The 18145-nt window shown below is 56.3% G+C and overlaps 1 protein-coding gene across 2 annotated transcripts in view; it reads left to right on the top strand.

Moving 5' to 3' along the window:
* LOC119977594 (high affinity choline transporter 1-like) overlaps positions 1 to 18145 on the top strand; it is a 49048-nt gene that overhangs the window by 6657 nt on the left and 24246 nt on the right. For both annotated transcript variants that reach the window (XM_038818715.1, XM_038818714.1), the window contains 4 exons: positions 882 to 1037; positions 6811 to 6959; positions 9870 to 10013; positions 10289 to 10442. In XM_038818715.1, the coding sequence (XP_038674643.1) occupies positions 882 to 1037; positions 6811 to 6959; positions 9870 to 10013; positions 10289 to 10442 (603 nt within the window). The remainder of the gene's footprint in view (positions 1 to 881; positions 1038 to 6810; positions 6960 to 9869; positions 10014 to 10288; positions 10443 to 18145) is intronic.

Here is an 18145-nt window from a genome sequence, read left to right as displayed (position 1 = left end):
GAAACATGGTTGTTCTTAAATCGTGTTGAATAGAATCGCACCGTTAGCTCTGTGAATTGATCACCTGCCTGTTTCACAGCTAGGCACCTAAGGATGGTGAGCAATGCAAGGAGATCATCAAGAGGAGAAAATCAGAATAGTTTTACAGTAAAGGGTATGGATTTGAAAGAGGTTTAATGTTACTGAAGTATGACCAGCCATTGATCATCAAATATTCAAATGCATCTACAACTCCACTTCTGCTAGCATCGTCATCTCAGAGTACTTGCCAATTGAAACAGAAACAGAAAATACTGGACAATCTCAGCAGGTCTGCCAGCATCTGTGGAGAGAGAAGGGAGCTAATGTTTCGAGTCTGGGTGACTCTTTGTCAAAGTCAGAGTCATCCAGATTCTAAATGTTATCTCCCTTTAAAAATGTTTATGAAGATTAGCCCCTTTACAGAGGGAGTGTTGGGGACCATAGCTGGAATTGGATAGGTTGGGGTGGAGTAGAGGGGGGTTAATATTTGGGTGCTATGGATAGTAATTTGCACCATTTGGTAGGATCAACGGTAGAGGGCTGTGGTGATATGATCTGCATACCTGTCTGCCATTGGGCCAGAACGTCGGCTTACCATTGGCCCTGGTCGGTCATGTGCCACTCGACCGATTGGCCGAGAGGCTGAGTTAACCACCCCTCTATTAACGAGGTATAAATGGTCAGATGCCTGACGATCGTCCTTTCCATTGTAGATGATCGCAGAGCTGTGTTCTAGTCTATTAAAGCTGGACTTTGGTAAATCACTCGCCTCGCGTACAATTGATGGTACATCAAGGGCACTGGCAAGGCAGATCCTAGCAAAACAAATACAATTGCAACCATTTTTATTTTAAATGCAGGTGGCCTATTCTTTGCAAAGCCAATGAGGAACAATCAATATGTCACCATGATGGACCCGTTCCAGATCAAATTTGGTAATCTCATGACTAGTCTCCTCATTATCCCAGCTGTGTTAGGAGATATATTCTGGTCAGCTGCTATTCTTGCAGCATTAGGTAAGTCTTCAAAAGTTTTCTTAATATGTACATGTTGTGAGGGCCACGAAGAATCCAGCACGAGTTGAAGGATAGAAAGAAATAACATTTATTTACAATAACATACATATACAACTGCAGCAGCAACTTCCCTTGCTGCTCACTCTCCTCTAGCCGGTTCCAAACTGGCCAGCTTTATTTATGCTGGGAATCTGCTAATGATTTCTGCGCCCCCCCCCCCCCCCCCCTCCACCCCCCCCCCCCCCCCCTCATTGGGGAAGCTCATACTCCCAAAGGATTGTGGGATTGCCATTCGTCCCCAGCCAATGGTAAGCAGGCAGGTTATAACATCCCACCCCCAAAGTCCAAGGAATCCACCGATGACCCTGGCGAAGGAGGGCTTCGGACTCGTTTTGCCGCAGACCGGACACCATTTGCACGAGGCACTGGATCGGGCGGCGTGTAACGAGACGGAGAACGACGCTTCCGTGATGAACGACGTAACGGTTGTATATCCATGGCCCGTGGGCCCGAGGATTCCCCCTCTGAGGCATCCTGTGTCTCCATCTCGGAGTCGGAGTCCGCTGCCTCCGTCATCTCAGCGTCTCTATCTCCACGGGGCTCTGCAACGACCTGCGCAGGATTTGAGTGCGGCACCAGAGGAAGATTGTGAGGAATACTTTCCACTGTGTCTGGTCTCTGTGGCTGTAGAAATGAATTCCGGGGTCGGGGAATCTTTGGAAAGGATGGTCTTCTGGACCGAACGTGGTCTACATGCTTGCGCTGGAGACGACCCTGGGCTTGCACCTGGTAAGAGATAGGGCCCGTTTGGCGAAAGATTATGGCAGGGACCCACTGGGCACCACCAGCAAAATTCCGAACGAACACTGGGTCACTGGGCGCAAACTGCCGAATCGGCCTATGCTGAGAAAAACCATGTCCCTGCCATTCTTGTGTGCGGCGTACTTTTGCGCCACTGTCTGGGAAAACCATGCTAAGGCGGGTGCGAAGTCTGCGGGAGCTACCCCAGTCACCGCATGTGGGGTGGTCCGATATGAAAACAAAAAACGAGCCAGTCTTGTGTCTATTGACCCGGAAGACTGCTTCTTCAGGCCTCATTTGAATGCCTGCACTGTGCGCTCCGCCAACCCATTTGAAGCCAGGTGGTATGGGGCAGTGCGGATATGGCGTATGCTGTTCATCTTAATGAACCTCGCAAACTCCTCACTTGTGAACGGAGTGCAGTTGTCCGTGACCAGCATCATGGGGAGGCCATGCGTACTGAAAGACAAACGCATCTTCTCGATTTTGTTGCGCAGGACGTTGTGCCTACCATCTTATGCACCTCTAGCCATTTAGACGGACATCGATTAATAGAAGGAACATGGATCCTTGAAAAGGGCCGGCGAAATCGGCATGCAAGTGTGCCCATGGCCGCCCTGGCCATTCCCAGTGATGTAGGGGTGCGGCCGGCGGAAGCCTCTGATGCTCCTGGCAAATGGAGCAGTTTTGGGCCACCTTCTCAATGTCGGTGTCGAGGCCTGGCCACCAGACATAACTCTGGGCCAACATTTTAATTTTGGTCACATCTGGATGCCCATTGTGCAAGTCTCTTAGTATCAGCTCCTGTCCTTTTTCCGGGGCAATCACATGTGTCCCCCACAAGAGGATGCCGTCTTCCACGCCGAATTCGAATAGCTTGGAGGAAAATGCCCGCAACTCGCCTGGGAGCTGTCTATGCTGCCCACCATACAAGACTATGTGTCGAACCTTTGACAGGACTGGCTCCATTTGGGTCCACTCATGAATCTGCGATGCTGTTACAGACAAGGGGCGGGATTCTCCGACCCCACGCAGGGTCGGAGAATTGGCGGGAAGCGGCGTGATTTCCGCTCCCGCAGGTCTCCTAATTCTCCCGCCGGTAAAAAACCGGCGTTGTGCAAATCCCGCCGGCAGCCTGTGAAAACAGCTGGCGCCGGCGGGATTTCATTTTTTTTAAACTCACCTTTAAATCTCCGGCCCGGATGGGCCGAAGTCCCGCCGCTGGGAGGCCTTCTCCCGCCGCCGAGGTGTACACCACCTCAGAAACGGCGGACTCAGCGGCGCGAGCAGGCCCCCGGGGTCCTGGGGGGGGCGGGGGGCGATCGGACCCAGGGGGGTGCCCCCACGGAAGCCTGGCCCGCGATCAGGGCCCCCCGCTCACTCCGCGGGGCAGTGCCGTGGGGGCACTCTTTCTCCTTCCGCGCCGCCACGGCCTCCGCCATGGCGGACGCGGAGGAGAACCCCGCATCGCGCATGCGCCGGCAGTGAGGTCAGCGGCCAGCTGCCGCTGACGTCACTGCCGGCGCATGCGCCGACCGCCGAAAGCCTTTCGGCCAGCCCCGCTACCGACTGCGCCGGGTGTTTGCGCCAGTCTACCGGTGCAAACTGCTCCGGCGCGGGGCTGGCCCCCAAAGGTGGGGAGAATTCCCCACCTTTGGAGGAGGCGCGACCCCTGAGTGGTTGGCGCCACTCCCCTACGCCGGCACCCTCCGTCACGCCGGGTAGGGGAGAATCCCGCCCAAGGTGTCTATAAAATTTAGGGTTGCAATCACCTCACCAGTCGTGGGGTTGACATGGGGCCGGTCGATAAAGGCAATCAGCTCAGTGCATTGGCATTCGCTATCTGGGTTCCTGCCTTGTGCTCCAGAGAATGCTCGTATGCAGCGAGCAACAAAGCCCAGCGCTGGATCCGTGCGGAAGCAATGGGCGGTGTTGGCTTATCCTCTTAGAAAAGTCCCAGCAGAGGCTTATGATCAGTCACGATAGTGAAGAGGCAGCCATACACGTACTGGTGGAAGCATTTCACCGCAAAGACCACCGCCAGGCCCTCCATCTCGATCTGCGTGTACTTTTTTCCTGCTGCAGTCAATGTGCGGGAGGCGAAAGTTATCGGCCGCTCGGCCCTGTTCTCCATCCTGTGGGACAGGACGGCCCCAATACCATACGGGGATGCATCACATGTGATGAGCAAAGGCTTTCCAGGATCATAGTGGGTTAGTAACCCAGACGACGACAATTGTTGTTTTACCCGCCAGAAAGCGATTTCTTGCGGCTGACCCCAAATCCAGGTGTGATTCTTCTTTCGCAGAAGGTGCAACGGGGCCAGCATAGTTGCCAAATTGGGGAGGAACATTCCGTAATAGTTTTCGAGGCCGAGAAAAGAACAAAGATGCGAAGTGTCAGTCGGGGCGGGGGCCTGTTGAATTGTGCGCACCTTCTCTGCGACGGGGTGCAAACCTTCGCGGTCCACCTGATAACCCAGGTAGACTACTTCCTTCGCCTGAAAAGCACACTTTGTGCGACGTAAACGGACTCCAGCCTCCGAAAAGCGTCTAAGGACAGCCTCCAAATTTTCCAAATGTTCCTGCTCCGACGTCCCTGTAATCAAAACGTCATCTAAGCAGACAGCGACATGCGTTAAACCTCTCAAAATGCCCTCCATAACGCAAATAGCGCAGGCAGAGGATACTCCAAAGAGCAAACGTGTATATTCATACAGGCCTCGGTGTGTATTAATTGTTACATATGGCCGGGAGGCAGGGTCCAGCTCCAACTGTAGGTAGGCGTGACTCATATCTAATTTTGTGAACAAGAGTTCGCTTGCAAGCGTCGTGTAGAGATCTTCTATGCGAGGCATTGGGTATCGGTCGAGCTGGGAAGCCGTATTCACTGTCAGTTTATAGTCGCCGCACAAGTGAACTGTGGCACCTGGCTTAATTACAGGTACAATTGGTGCTGCTCAGTCAGCGAAACGGACGGGCCTGATTAGACCCAAAGTCTCCAAACGAGTGAGCTCCCCTTCTACCTTCTCGAACAAGGTGTAAGGCACCGGGCGTGCCCGGAAATAGCGCGGTGTGGCTCCTGGTTCGACTTGGATACGGGCTACAGCCCCTTTTATTTTCCCCAAACCGGGCTGGAATACATCTGGTATCGTCCTAGCACCTCAGTCAACCCTCCAGAAACTGTTTGGAGGATGTGCTGCCCCTGCAGCCGCAAATGGCGCAACCAGTCCTAACCCAACAGACTGGGCCCGTGGCCGCGCACCACGATAAGTGGGAAACGCCCCTCCTGGCGTCCATAAACAACAGGGGTCATCGTAGTTCCTGCAATATCCAATGGTTCCCCCGTATAGGTGGCCAGCCTGGCCTGTATGTCGGTTAATGTAAGGGTCTGTATTCCCTGCTTGATGCGGTCGAATGTCCTCTGGCCGATCACGGAGACCGCTGCGCCAGTGTCCAACTCCATCTCAAGCAGGTGACCATTTACCCGTACGGTCACCTTAATGGGGGCCACACGGGGAGTTGCCACTCAATGCAGCTGCAGGCAGTCATCCTCCGTCTCCATGTCCTCGCCGCAGGTTCATCCAAATGGAAGGTACGGCCCCTGGCCTGGCCCCAGTTTCTGTCGGAACGATGACGCCGTGGACCGGCATCCACGATGGGGTCGGCGCCCACAAGCCTGACACGGACATGGCTCCTCCTCCATTGGTTCTGGAGAAGGCTCCCTTCAGGGAGGAATGTCCGACGGCCACTAGCGTCGATCCAGACGTCGCCTCGTCCAAGGTACCGCAGGGGTGCGGGGACGCTTTCGGATGGAAGGGGTTACGCCCCAAGGCATGCAGCTTCATTCCCTGGAAATGAATGAAATGAAAATGAAAATTGCTTATTGTCACGAGTAGGCTTCAATGAAGTTACTGTGAAAAGCCCCTAGTCGCTACATTCCAGCGCCTGTCCGGGGAGGCTGGTACGGGAATCGAACCGTGCTGCTGGCCTGCTTGGTCTGTTTTAAAAGCCAGCAATTTAGCCGAGTGAGCTAAACCAGCCCCGGGACAATACTATTTGAATGGCCTGTTGAAAAGTCAATGTTGGCTCAGCTAACAACTTTTTCTGGGTGGCCGCATTGTTAATACCGCAAACCAAACGGTCGCGTAACATTTCTGACAAGGTCTCACCATAGTCACAGTACACCGCAATCCTGTGTAGCCTGGATAGGAACTCGGCAAGGGATTCTCCTGGGGTCCTCTCAGCGGTATTAAACCGGTAACGTTGGACTATCGTGGACAGGGTTGGGTTAAAATGTTGCCCCACTAAGTTCACAAGTTCATCAAACGTTTTGGTATCCGGCGCAGCTGGGTACGTAAGGCTCCTAATCACCCCAAACGTATGCGGGCCGCAGGCGGTGAGCAATATGACCACCTGGCGCTCGTTTTCGATAATGTTGTTTGCGCGGAATAATAATTCATCCGTTGTGCGTACTGGTTCCAGCTTTCCAGCGCAGCGTCAAAAACATCCAAACGTCCATACAGAGGCATGGTATAATAGAAAACAACTTCCAACCTGAATCCAACAAAAATCCAGGGAGGTGGCTTCAGCAGTGTAGACAGCTATTCACTTTAACCCTCGTCGCCAGTTTTGTGAGGGCCACGAAGAATCCAGCACGAGTTGAAGGATAGAAAGAAATAACATTCATTTACAATAACAGATATATACGACAGCAGCAGCAACTTCCGTTGTTGCTCACTCTCCTCTAGCCGGTTCCAAACTGGCCAGCTCTATTTATGCAGAGAATCTGCTAATGATTTCTCCCCCCCCTCCCCCCTCCCCCTCATTAGGGAACTCATACTCCCAAAGGATTGTGGGATTGCCATTAGCCAGTGGTAAGCAGGCAAGTTATAACAGTACATGTTATGGTATTTGTTGACTATTTTTTTACAATTCCACGGTTTATGAACAATGATTCACGTCTTTTTCAGGTGCTACGATGGCTGTTATTTTGGACATAGAAACCTATTTGTCCATCATTCTGTCATCTTGTGTAGTCATCACGTATACATTATTGGGTGGTCTCTACTCTGTGGCATATACAGATGTGATGCAAATGATTTTTATTATCATCAGCCTGGTAAGTATTTTCTATGTAGAGCCTGATTTCAAAATTTCTGAAGTGGTATCTTTCGAACAGAATTAACCCTAAGCTTTTCTCCTGGATAAATACACGTCAAACATAAAAGATTGCAAATGTTTGGACATAGTGTTCCATGTGTAACTATGGCCAAATATTTGCAATCCTCTCAGTGCATCCATTGATCCCTAAATGCACAAAATTCAACATGCCTCCAGCACCACACACTTCAGTTTCACTTGTTTCAGGGATTTCATTACATTGTTCCCTGGTTCTCAAGTGCACGGGCAATCTCTCCATGGTCCAATGCAAGTCAGCTGACTCAAAGTGAGTTAAAGCCTTATTCCTGCTCTGTTGCTGCAGAAATTTGCATTTTAAACAAAACCAAGGAAAGGGAATTAGAAATACATTAGAGCTTGTGCAGAGCATTTCAAATCTTTTATGGCAAAAGATTTGCCCAACACCCTCACCCAGAAGGAAATTTTCCCCCGCTTTTTATATGAATCCACCCTGTGTGTACCAACCACAAGATGCAGTGCAGCAATTCACAAGGCTCCTTTGACAGCATCTTCCAAACCCACAATCTTTACTATTTAGAAGAACAAGGGCAGCAGATACATAGGAACACCAACACCTGGAAGTTCTGCTCGAAGCTACTCACTCACCTGTCTTGGAACTATATCGCTGTTCTTTCACTGTCACTGGGTCAAAATTCTGGAACTCCCTCCCTAACTGAGCTGTGGGCTATACATACATGGACTGCAGCGGTTCAAGAAGGTGGCTCATCACCACCTTCTCAAGGGCAATAAATGCTGGCCTAGCTCATGGGATGTGGGCATGGTTGGCTGGGCCAGCCTTTATTGCCCCTTCCGAACTGCCCTTGAACTAAGTGGCTTGTTAGGCTATTCCAAAGGTCAAGTGGAGGCCGGACCAGGTAAGGATGACAGATTTCCCTTCCGAAAGGACATTAACAAATGCTTTTTTTACAACAATCAACAATGGTTTCATGGTCTTCATTAGGCTTTTAACTCCTCGTTTTTAAAACATTTCATCACCTGCCATGATAGTCTCCAAAGCCTAAGGGTAGGATTCTGTGATCCTGAGGCTAAGTGTTGACGCCGTCAGATACATCCTCATGTTTCTCGACGGCGTCAACATGGCCTCAGGATCAGCAATTCTAGCGCGTAAAGGGGGCCAGCATGGCACTGGAGCGATTTGCGCCGCTCCAGCTGCTGGACCTGTCAGGGACGGGTCGCCGCGGGATCCGCGCATGTGCAGTGGCTCTGGCGCCACTGCGCACATGCGCTGGCCCCAACGCAACATGGTGCAGGACTACAGGGGCTGGCGCGCAAGAGAGGAGGCCGGCCCGCCGATCGGTGGGCCCTGATCGCGGGCCAGACCACATTGGAGGCCCACCCCCCGGGGTCGAACCCCACCTGCCCCCCCAGAGCAGGTGTGGACGGCGCCGGCGGGACTCAGCATTTTTACGACGGCCGCTCAGCCCATCCGGGGCCAAAAATCGGCAGGCCGACTGCGTAGAGTGGCCCCCGACCGGTGCCACACCAACCATGCCGGCGCCAATGCTGCCGATTCTCCACTGGGTTATGGGGTAGAGTGGAGGTGTGGGCTTAAGTAGGGTGCTCTTTCAAGGGCTAGCGTAGACTTGATGGGTCGAATAGCCTCCTTCTGCACTTTAATTCTATGATTCTATGAACGTTCTTCCTTTGAGTTCCAGTTACATGAGATCTGACAACATATATCAGCACTGATGATACACTCTACAAGTTATGCTTATAGCTATTAACCCCATATACTACACATTACCTGAAGCCTTTCATTCTACCCATAAACAATATGTATTGTTATCCTACTCCCCCACAACACTCTCTTGCACTTGTGGCATCAATCTCTGACTGTGTTCTCAGCTCTCTTTGAGGATGTGTAGGACATATGCACAAATATTCTTCGCCTTGGAAGGCACAAAAATTTGCAGACAGAGATTTCTGCTCCTAGCCGGCCAGACCATCTCTGGAACTGCATCAGAATATATCCTGTCACCAGCATCAACAGTGAAAGAAACATGCAGAGGGAGCGAAATTCCACTTCTGCACGCTTATGACATTAGTAAGATCTGTAGTAAGCACCTCTGATCTCCAGATTTAACTTTGGAGGCTACAATAGTAGGGATTTGTTCCACAACAGTTGCAGTGGTAACAATAAGAACTTCTGATCACAGTTGTACATTGTAATCTGTCACTGGTGTCTTCAGCAGAATGAACAGACAGATTTACAACTTTGGACAGGATTCTCCATTCTGGCAAGATCGGATAGCGAAGGGACAGGTACCGGAGGTAGTGGTCTCTATGGACACGGACAAGGCTTAAGACCGGGTGGAGTGGTAGTACGTGTTTGAGGTTTTGAGAAGGTTTGGGTCGAGGTTTGTGGCATGGGTGCTTCTGCTGTACATGGCTCCGGTGGCGAGCGTACGACAAACGAGATGTGTTGGAGGGTCTCGATTTTGATCTCTTCCTGAACTAGCGAGCGGAGCTCCTCAGTGCAGGAAATGGGACTGAGTGAGGCCTCGACGGGGTATTCCTTGCTGAGGCTGCGAGCACCGGGATACTCTCGGCTCAACACGGGACTCTATTTTGTTGATGTTAAATCGTGCATGAAAAATGATGACGCAAAAGACATCTCAATACAGAATTGCAGTCTCACAGCTGCACAGTTACTGACTATAATTGTCCATAAAACTGATAAGCATGACTTGTTGATTGTTATAGCACTTAAAATGCTATAAGGTATCTTTGGCTGCTGGATTACAGAATCAGATACTGAAAAGAGTTGCCAGAAACATCTGAGATGAAACAGGATTAAATTACAATTATGTTATTTTGTTTTCCTTACCAGTGGCTTTGTGTGCCTTTCACCATTATAAATCCAGCTGTTGCCGACATCAAATATACCATGGTGAATTACCTTTACCAGGACCCATGGATAGGTAAAGTAGAAGTGAACCAAATCTGCCGATGGATTGATGACCTACTTTATATGGTGAGAACGCTTCACCAATCAAACAATAGTATTAAAAATACTCTATTCAGTCCATAATTTTGTGACAAAGTTTGTTGATGTAACATTCAGGGAAAGTATAACCGGGAAGAGGAGATTTTGTAGTTGTTTGTCAGGTTCATAAAAAATCTACTTGTTTGCAATTAACTTGTGTTTGAGATATTGTGATAATCACACAGCTAAATTGTTTCAGTGTCTGAAATAACTACTTTTAAATAACTGACCACCTGGATAGTTGTATTTTACATTTCTTTCAGACTCTGGGAGGGATTCCTTGGCAAGTGTATTTTCAGCGCGTTCTTGCTGCATCATCAGCTTCTCAAGCACAGAAAGCATCTTATATCGCTGGTGTTTTATGCTTCACACTGTCTTTCCCTTCCATTATTATTGGTGCAGTTGCTGTTTCTACAGGTATGAAATTTGGAGATTATACAAAATACTTGTTTGGTTTATTCTATACGTGAGAATTCTGATGATGGCCTTTGATATTGTTGAGCAAACTAGTCACCAGGCAAACAAAATTGTTTTCCTTTCTACTAGCTTGCAGCTTCTCAGCAATAAAAACAGCATTCTGAGGAAAGAGGAAACGTGTTGACTGGATCCACTCAAACTCTTTAAGATGCTGAGGGATATTGACAGGATGGATGTGGAGAGGGTGTTTCCTTTAGTCGGAGAATCGAGAACTAGCGGGTCACGGTTTAAAACTAAGTGGGTCTCTCCTTTAAGACAGAGAAGCAGAGAATGTTTTCCTCTCAGAGGGCCGTAAGTCTCTGGAACTCTCTTCCTCAGAAGGCAGAGGAAGCAGAGGGGTGAATTCTCCCCCTCCCCGCCATGGCACTGGCAGTGGGAATCTCCGTTCCAATGGGATTTCCCATTGTAGCCGCCAAACGCCAGCGGGAAACCTACAGGCAGGGATGCGTTGCAGTTGGAACAGAGAAATATATTTATATATATATTGGCCTTTTGGAATGTATAGCAGCAATGCAGTGATGTTTCAGCCACCCATGAGGGTATACGCCTGAGATCATCAGAACAGCCAAGATCAACTTATTTCTTTGGTTGGTGAACCAAAGGTGCATGTTTCGTGTAAACTGTCATCATCATAGTCATAATCCTCTTGCTCTTCTTTCTCCTCATCTGGCCTGTTGGCTTGCGAGGGGAAACTTGCTGCTGCTGGATTTAAAAGTCTGCAGCACTTCCAGAGGCAGCAGCTTCCCAAAGAATAAGCAAGCAATATGAATTGAAATTAATTATTATGAAAGAATTCTGACGTTCTCAAGATCCTTTTCACAACAGCACAAGAGTTTTCAGGATCCAAGACGTTTAATTTAATCTCCGGCAACTCATGGAAAGCAGTCCCAGACTGTTTTATACTTTTATGAATGACTATTCTAAAGCCATGTTCTAAAGGGGTGTTCAAGCACTGATTTAAAAAAAAAATGTATATCATAAGATTCTATTAGAGCCAATAACACTGTAATTGATTGCTGGGGTTGCACGGGAGAAATGTACGGAAAGAAGTAACCAAATGGAGGGAAGTGGCAATAGTGCAGAATGTCACCTCTCTTGTATCCAGTAGCAGACCAGTGTCAGAAAGGTTCAACAGCCAGATAAGGAAACAGAACTAAATAAAAGCAAATTAGTGCGAATGCTGGAATCTGAAACCAAAGAGAAAATGCTGGAAAATCTCAGCAGGTCTAGCAGCATCTGTAGTGAGAGAAAAGAGCTAACGTTTTGAATCCAGATGACCCTTTGTCAAAGCAAACAGCATCTGTAGGGAGAGAAAAGAGTTAACGTATCGAGTCCAGTTGACACTTTGTCAAAGCAAACAGGAAACAAAGGAAAGGAAACAGAACTGCTACCTTCTTTCATAGAATTTACAGTGCAGAAGGAGGCCATTCGGCCCATCGAGTCTGCACCGGCTCTTGGAAAGAGCACCCTACCCAAGCCCATACCTCCACCCTATCCCCATAACCCAGTAACCCCACCTAACACTGAGGGCAATTTGGACCCTGAGGGCAATTTATCATGGCCAATTCACCTAACCCGCACATCTTTGGACTGTGGGAGGAAACCGGAGCACCCGGAGGAAACCCACGCACACACGGGGAGAATGTGCAAACTCCACACAGACAGTGACCCAAGCCGGGATTCGAACCTGGGACCGCTGGAGCTGTGAAGCGTTTGTGCTAACCACTGTGCTACCGTGCTGCCCCTCCTTTTCACTTTTGTATTCTGGACCTGCTGTAATGAAACAGAGAATATCCCTGCGGGATGTCACATAATGTGTAGTGATATCAGCAGTGTACATTTGAGGGCTTTCATTCTCCACCTCACCTCTGTATGAACACCATCTCCTAATGGACCGCGCATCGTGTTTGCAAGAAATCCAGGCGTGTGGCACCTCCATACCTTTTTACTTTGCGGCACATGGAGATGCTGCAAACTTTCATTTTGTAGATGGAGCATTGTCCTGCCCAGTGGATGATAGTTGAGTGACTCTCTAACTCAGGAGCTTGTTTGAAACTCCCCTCACAGACTGTTTTTTGCCTTCCAACTCCAGCCTCTCCTATTACAAAGTCCTTCCACCACTTGTCCCTCTGACAGAGTATTTGCAGACAACTCCGCCTGCGGGATGCTCCCGTTTTGTCGGCAGTCCGGGGATTTCCCGACTGCGTGGGGCTGCCGCACAATTGGAAACCCCATTGACTGGCTGCCGTATCGGAGCAACCCACCGGTGGGGCGAGGCAGAATTGTGGCACGGCGGGTCGGAGCATGCCGCCGGCGGGGCGAGGCAGAATTGTGGCACGGCGGGTCGGAGCATCCCCCCCGGCGGGGCGAGGCAGAATTGTGGCACGGCGGGTCGGAGCATGCCGCCGGCGGGGCGAGGCAGAATTGTGGCACGGTGGGTCAGAGCATGCCGCCGGCGGGGCGAGGCAGAATTGTGGCACGGTGGGTCAGAGCATGCCGCCGGCGGGGGGAGGCAGAATTGTGGCACGGCGGGTCGGAGCATCCCACCGGCGGGGTAAGGCAGAATTGTGGCACGGCGGGTCGGAGCATGCCGCCGGCAGGGCGGGGCAGAATTGTGGCATGGCGGGTCGGTGCATGCCGCCGGCGGGGGGAGGCAGAATTGTGGCACGGCGGGTCGGAGCATGCCGCCGGCGGGGCGAGGCAGAATTGTGGCACGGTGGGTCAGAGCATGCCGCCGGCGGGTCGGAGCATCCCGCCGGCGGGGCGAGGCAGAATTGTGGCACGGTGGGTCAGAGCATGCCGCCGGCGGGGCGAGGCAGAATTGTGGCACGGTGGGTCAGAGCATGCCGCCGGCGGGGGGAGGCAGAATTGTGGCATGGCGGGTCGGTGCATGCCGCCGGCGGGGGGAGGCAGAATTGTGGCACGGCGGGTCGGAGCATGCCGCCGGCGGGGGGAGGCAGAATTGTGGCATGGCGGGTCGGAGCATCCCGCCGGCGGAGCGAGGCAGAATTGTGGCACGGTGGGTCAGAGCATGCCGCCGGCGGGGCGAGGCAGAATTGTGGCACGGTGGGTCAGAGCATGCCGCCGGCGGGGGGAGGCAGAATTGTGGCACGGCGGGTCGGAGCATCCCACCGGCGGGGTAAGGCAGAATTGTGGCACGGCGGGTCGGAGCATGCCGCCGGCGGGGCGGGGCAGAATTGTGGCAAGGCGGGTCGGTGCATGCCGCCGGCGGGGGGAGGCAGAATTGTGGCACGGCGGGTCGGAGCATGCCGCCGGCGGGGCGAGGCAGAATTGTGGCACGGTGGGTCAGAGCATGCCGCCGGCGGGTCGGAGCATGCCGCCGGCGGGGCGAGGCAGAATTGTGGCACGGTGGGTCAGAGCATGCCGCCGGCGGGGCGAGGCAGAATTGTGGCACGGTGGGTCAGAGCATGCCGCCGGCGGAGCGATGCAGAATTGTGGCACGGTGGGTCAGAGCATGCCGCCGGCGGGGCGAGGCAGAATTGTGGCACGGTGGGTCAGAGCATGCCGCCGGCGGGGGGAGGCAGAATTGTGGCACGGCGGGTCGGAGCATCCCACCGGCGGGGTAAGGCAGAATTGTGGCACGGCGGGTCGGAGCATGCCGCCGGCAGGGCGGGGCAGAATTGTGGCATGGCGGGTCGGTGCATGCTGCCGGCGGGGGGAGGCAGAATTGTGGCACGGCGGGTCGGAGCATGCCGCCGGCGGGGCGAGGCAGAATTGTGGCACGGCGGGTCGGTGCATGCCACCGGCGGGGCGAGGCAGAATTGTGGCACGGCGGGTCGGAGCATCCCGCCGGCGGGGCGAGGCAGAATTGTGGCACGGCGGGTCGGAGCATGCCGCCGGCGGGGCGAGGCAGAATTGTGGCACGGCGGGTCGGAACATCCCGCCGGCGGGGCGAGGCAGAATTGTGGCATGGCGGGTCGGTGCATGCCGCCGGCGGGGGGAGGCAGAATTGTGGCACGGCGGGTCGGAGCATGCCGCCGGCGGGGCGAGGCAGAATTGTGGCACGGCGGGTCGGTGCATGCCGCCGGCGGGGCGAGGCAGAATTGTGGCACGGCGGGTCGGAGCATGCCGCCGGCGGGGGGAGGCAGAATTGTGGCATGGCGGGTCGGAGCATCCCGACGGCGGAGCGAGGCAGAATTGTGGCACGGCGGGTCGGAGCATGCCGCCGGCGGGGGGAGGCAGAATTGTGGCACGGCGGGTCGGAGCATGCCGCCGGCGGGGGGAGGCAGAATTGTGGCATGGCGGGTCGGAGCATCCCGACGGCGGAGCGAGGCAGAATTGTGGCACGGCGGGTCAGAGCATGCCGCCGGCGGGGGGAGGCAGAATTGTGGCACGGCGGGTCGGAGCATCCCACCGGCGGGGTAAGGCAGAATTGTGGCACGGCGGGTCGGAGCATGCCGCCGGCAGGGCGGGGCAGAATTGTGGCATGGCGGGTCGGTGCATGCCGCCGGCGGGGGGAGGCAGAATTGTGGCACGGCGGGTCGGAGCATGCCGCCGGCGGGGCGAGGCAGAATTGTGGCACGGCGGGTCGGTGCATGCCACCGGCGGGGCGAGGCAGAATTGTGGCACGGCGGGTCGGAGCATCCCGCCGGCGGAGCGAGGCAGAATTGTGGCACGGCGGGTCGGAGCATGCCGCCGGCGGGGCGAGGCAGAATTGTGGCACGGCGGGTCGGAGCATCCCGCCGGTGGGGGGAGGCAGAATTGTGGCATGGCGGGTCGGTGCATGCCGCCGGCGGGGCGAGGCAGAATTGTGGCACGGCGGGTCGGAGCATGCCGCCGGCGGGGTGAGGCAGAATTGTAGCACGGCGGGTCGGAGCATGCCGCCGGCGGGGCGAGGCAGAATTGTGGCACGGCGGGTCAGAGCATGCCGCCGGCGGGGCGAGGCAGAATTGTGGCACGGCGGGTCGGAGCATGCCGCCGGCGGGGCGAGGCAGAATTGTGGCACGGCGGGTCAGAGCATGCCGCCGGCGGGGCGAGGCAGAATTGTGGCACGGCGGGTCAGAGCATGCCGCCGGCGGGGCGAGGCAGAATTGTGGCACGGCGGGTCGGAGCATGCCGCCGGCGGGGCGAGGCAGAATTGTGGCACGGCGGGTCAGAGCATGCCGCCGGCGGGGGGAGGCAGAATTGTGGCACGGCGGGTCGGAGCATCCCACCGGCGGGGTAAGGCAGAATTGTGGCACGGCGGGTCGGAGCATGCCGCCGGCAGGGCGGGGCAGAATTGTGGCATGGCGGGTCGGTGCATGCTGCCGGCGGGGGGAGGCAGAATTGTGGCACGGCGGGTCGGAGCATGCCGCCGGCGGGGCGAGGCAGAATTGTGGCACGGCGGGTCGGTGCATGCCACCGGCGGGGCGAGGCAGAATTGTGGCACGGCGGGTCGGAGCATCCCGCCGGCGGAGCGAGGCAGAATTGTGGCACGGCGGGTCGGAGCATGCCGCCGGCGGGGCGAGGCAGAATTGTGGCACGGCGGGTCGGAACATCCCGCCGGCGGGGCGAGGCAGAATTGTGGCATGGCGGGTCGGTGCATGCCGCCGGCGGGGGGAGGCAGAATTGTGGCACGGCGGGTCGGAGCATGCCGCCGGCGGGGCGAGGCAGAATTGTGGCACGGCGGGTCGGTGTATGCCGCCGGCAAGGCGAGGCAGAATTGTGGCACGGCGGGTCGGAGCATGCCGCCGGCGGGGGGAGGCAGAATTGTGGCATGGCGGGTCGGAGCATCCCGACGGCGGAGCGAGGCAGAATTGTGGCACGGCGGGTCGGAGCATGCCGCCGGCGGGGGGAGGCAGAATTGTGGCACGGCGGGTCGGAGCATGCCGCCGGCGGGGGGAGGCAGAATTGTGGCATGGCGGGTCGGAGCATCCCGACGGCGGAGCGAGGCAGAATTGTGGCACGGTGGGTCAGAGCATGCCGCCGGCGGGGGGAGGCAGAATTGTGGCACGGCGGGTCGGAGCATCCCACCGGCGGGGTAAGGCAGAATTGTGGCACGGCGGGTCGGAGCATGCCGCCGGCAGGGCGGGGCAGAATTGTGGCATGGCGGGTCGGTGCATGCCGCCGGCGGGGGGAGGCAGAATTGGGACACGGCGGGTCGGAGCATGCCGCCGGCGGGGCGAGGCAGAATTGTGGCACGGCGGGTCGGTGCATGCCACCGGCGGGGCAAGGCAGAATTGTGGCACGGCGGGTCGGAGCATCCCGCCGGTGGGGGGAGGCAGAATTGTGGCACGGCGGGTCGGAGCATGCCGCCGGCGGGGCGAGGCAGAATTCTGGCACGGCGGGTCGGAGCATCCCGCCGGTGGGGGGAGGCAGAATTGTGGCATGGCGGGTCGGTGCATGCCGCCGGCGGGGCGAGGCAGAATTGTGGCACGGCGGGTCGGAGCATGCCGCCGGCGGGGTGAGGCAGAATTGTAGCACGGCGGGTCGGAGCATGCCGCCGGCGGGGCGAGGCAGAATTGTGGCACGGCGGGTCAGAGCATGCCACCGGCGGGGTGAGGCAGAATTGTGGCACGGCGGGTCGGAGCATGCCGCCGGCGGGGCGAGGCAGAATTGTGGCACGGCGGGTCAGAGCATGCCGCCGGCGGGGCGAGGCAGAATTGTGGCACGGCGGGTCAGAGCATGCCGCCGGCGGGGCGAGGCAGAATTGTGGCACGGCGGGTCGGAGCATCCCGCCGGCGGAGCGAGGCAGAATTGTGGCACGGCGGGTCGGAGCATGCCGCCGGCGGGGCGAGGCAGAATTGTGGCACGGCGGGTCGGAGCATCCCGCCGGCGGGGCGAGGCAGAATTGTGGCATGGCGGGTCGGTGCATGCCGCCGGCGGGGCGAGGCAGAATTGTGGCACGACGGGTCGGAGCATGCCGCCGGCAGGGCGGGGCAGAATTGTGGCATGGCGGGTCGGAGCATCCCACCGGCGGGGCGAGGCAGAATTGTGGCACGGCGGGTCGGAGCATGCCGCCGGCGGGGCGAGGCAGAATTGTGGCACGGCGGGTCAGAGCATGCCGCCGGCGGGGCGAGGCAGAATTGTGGCACGGCGGGTCGGTGCATGCCGCCAGCGGGGGGAGGCAGAATTGTGGCACGGCGGGTCGGAGCATGCCGCCGGCGGGGGGAGGCAGAATTGTGGCATGGCGGGTCGGAGCATCCCGACGGCGGAGCGAGGCAGAATTGTGGCACGGTGGGTCAGAGCATGCCGCCGGCGGGGCGAGGCAGAATTGTGGCACGGTGGGTCAGAGCATGCCGCCGGCGGGGGGAGGCAAAATTGTGGCACGGCGGGTAGGAGCATCCCACCGACGGGGTAAGGCAGAATTGTGGCACGGCGGGTCGGAGCATGCCGCCGGCAGGGCGGGGCAGAATTGTGGCATGGCGGGTCGGTGCATGCCGCCGGCGGGGGGAGGCAGAATTGTGGCACGGCGGGTCGGAGCATGCCGCCGGCGGGGCGAGGCAGAATTGTGGCACGGCGGGTCGGTGCATGCCACCGGCGGGGCGAGGCAGAATTGTGGCACGGCGGGTCGGAGCATCCCGCCGGCGGAGCGAGGCAGAATTGTGGCACGGCGGGTCGGAGCATGCCGCTGGCGGGGCGAGGCAGAATTGTGGCACGGCGGGTCAGAGCATGCCGCCGGCGGGGCGAGGCAGAATTGTGGC

This window comes from Scyliorhinus canicula, chromosome 14, assembly GCF_902713615.1.
Source record: "Scyliorhinus canicula chromosome 14, sScyCan1.1, whole genome shotgun sequence".
In the NCBI taxonomy this organism is placed as follows: domain Eukaryota; kingdom Metazoa; phylum Chordata; class Chondrichthyes; order Carcharhiniformes; family Scyliorhinidae; genus Scyliorhinus; species Scyliorhinus canicula.
The sequence above is the reverse complement of the archived record's forward strand: the minus strand, read 5'-3'. Positions and strand labels throughout refer to the sequence as shown.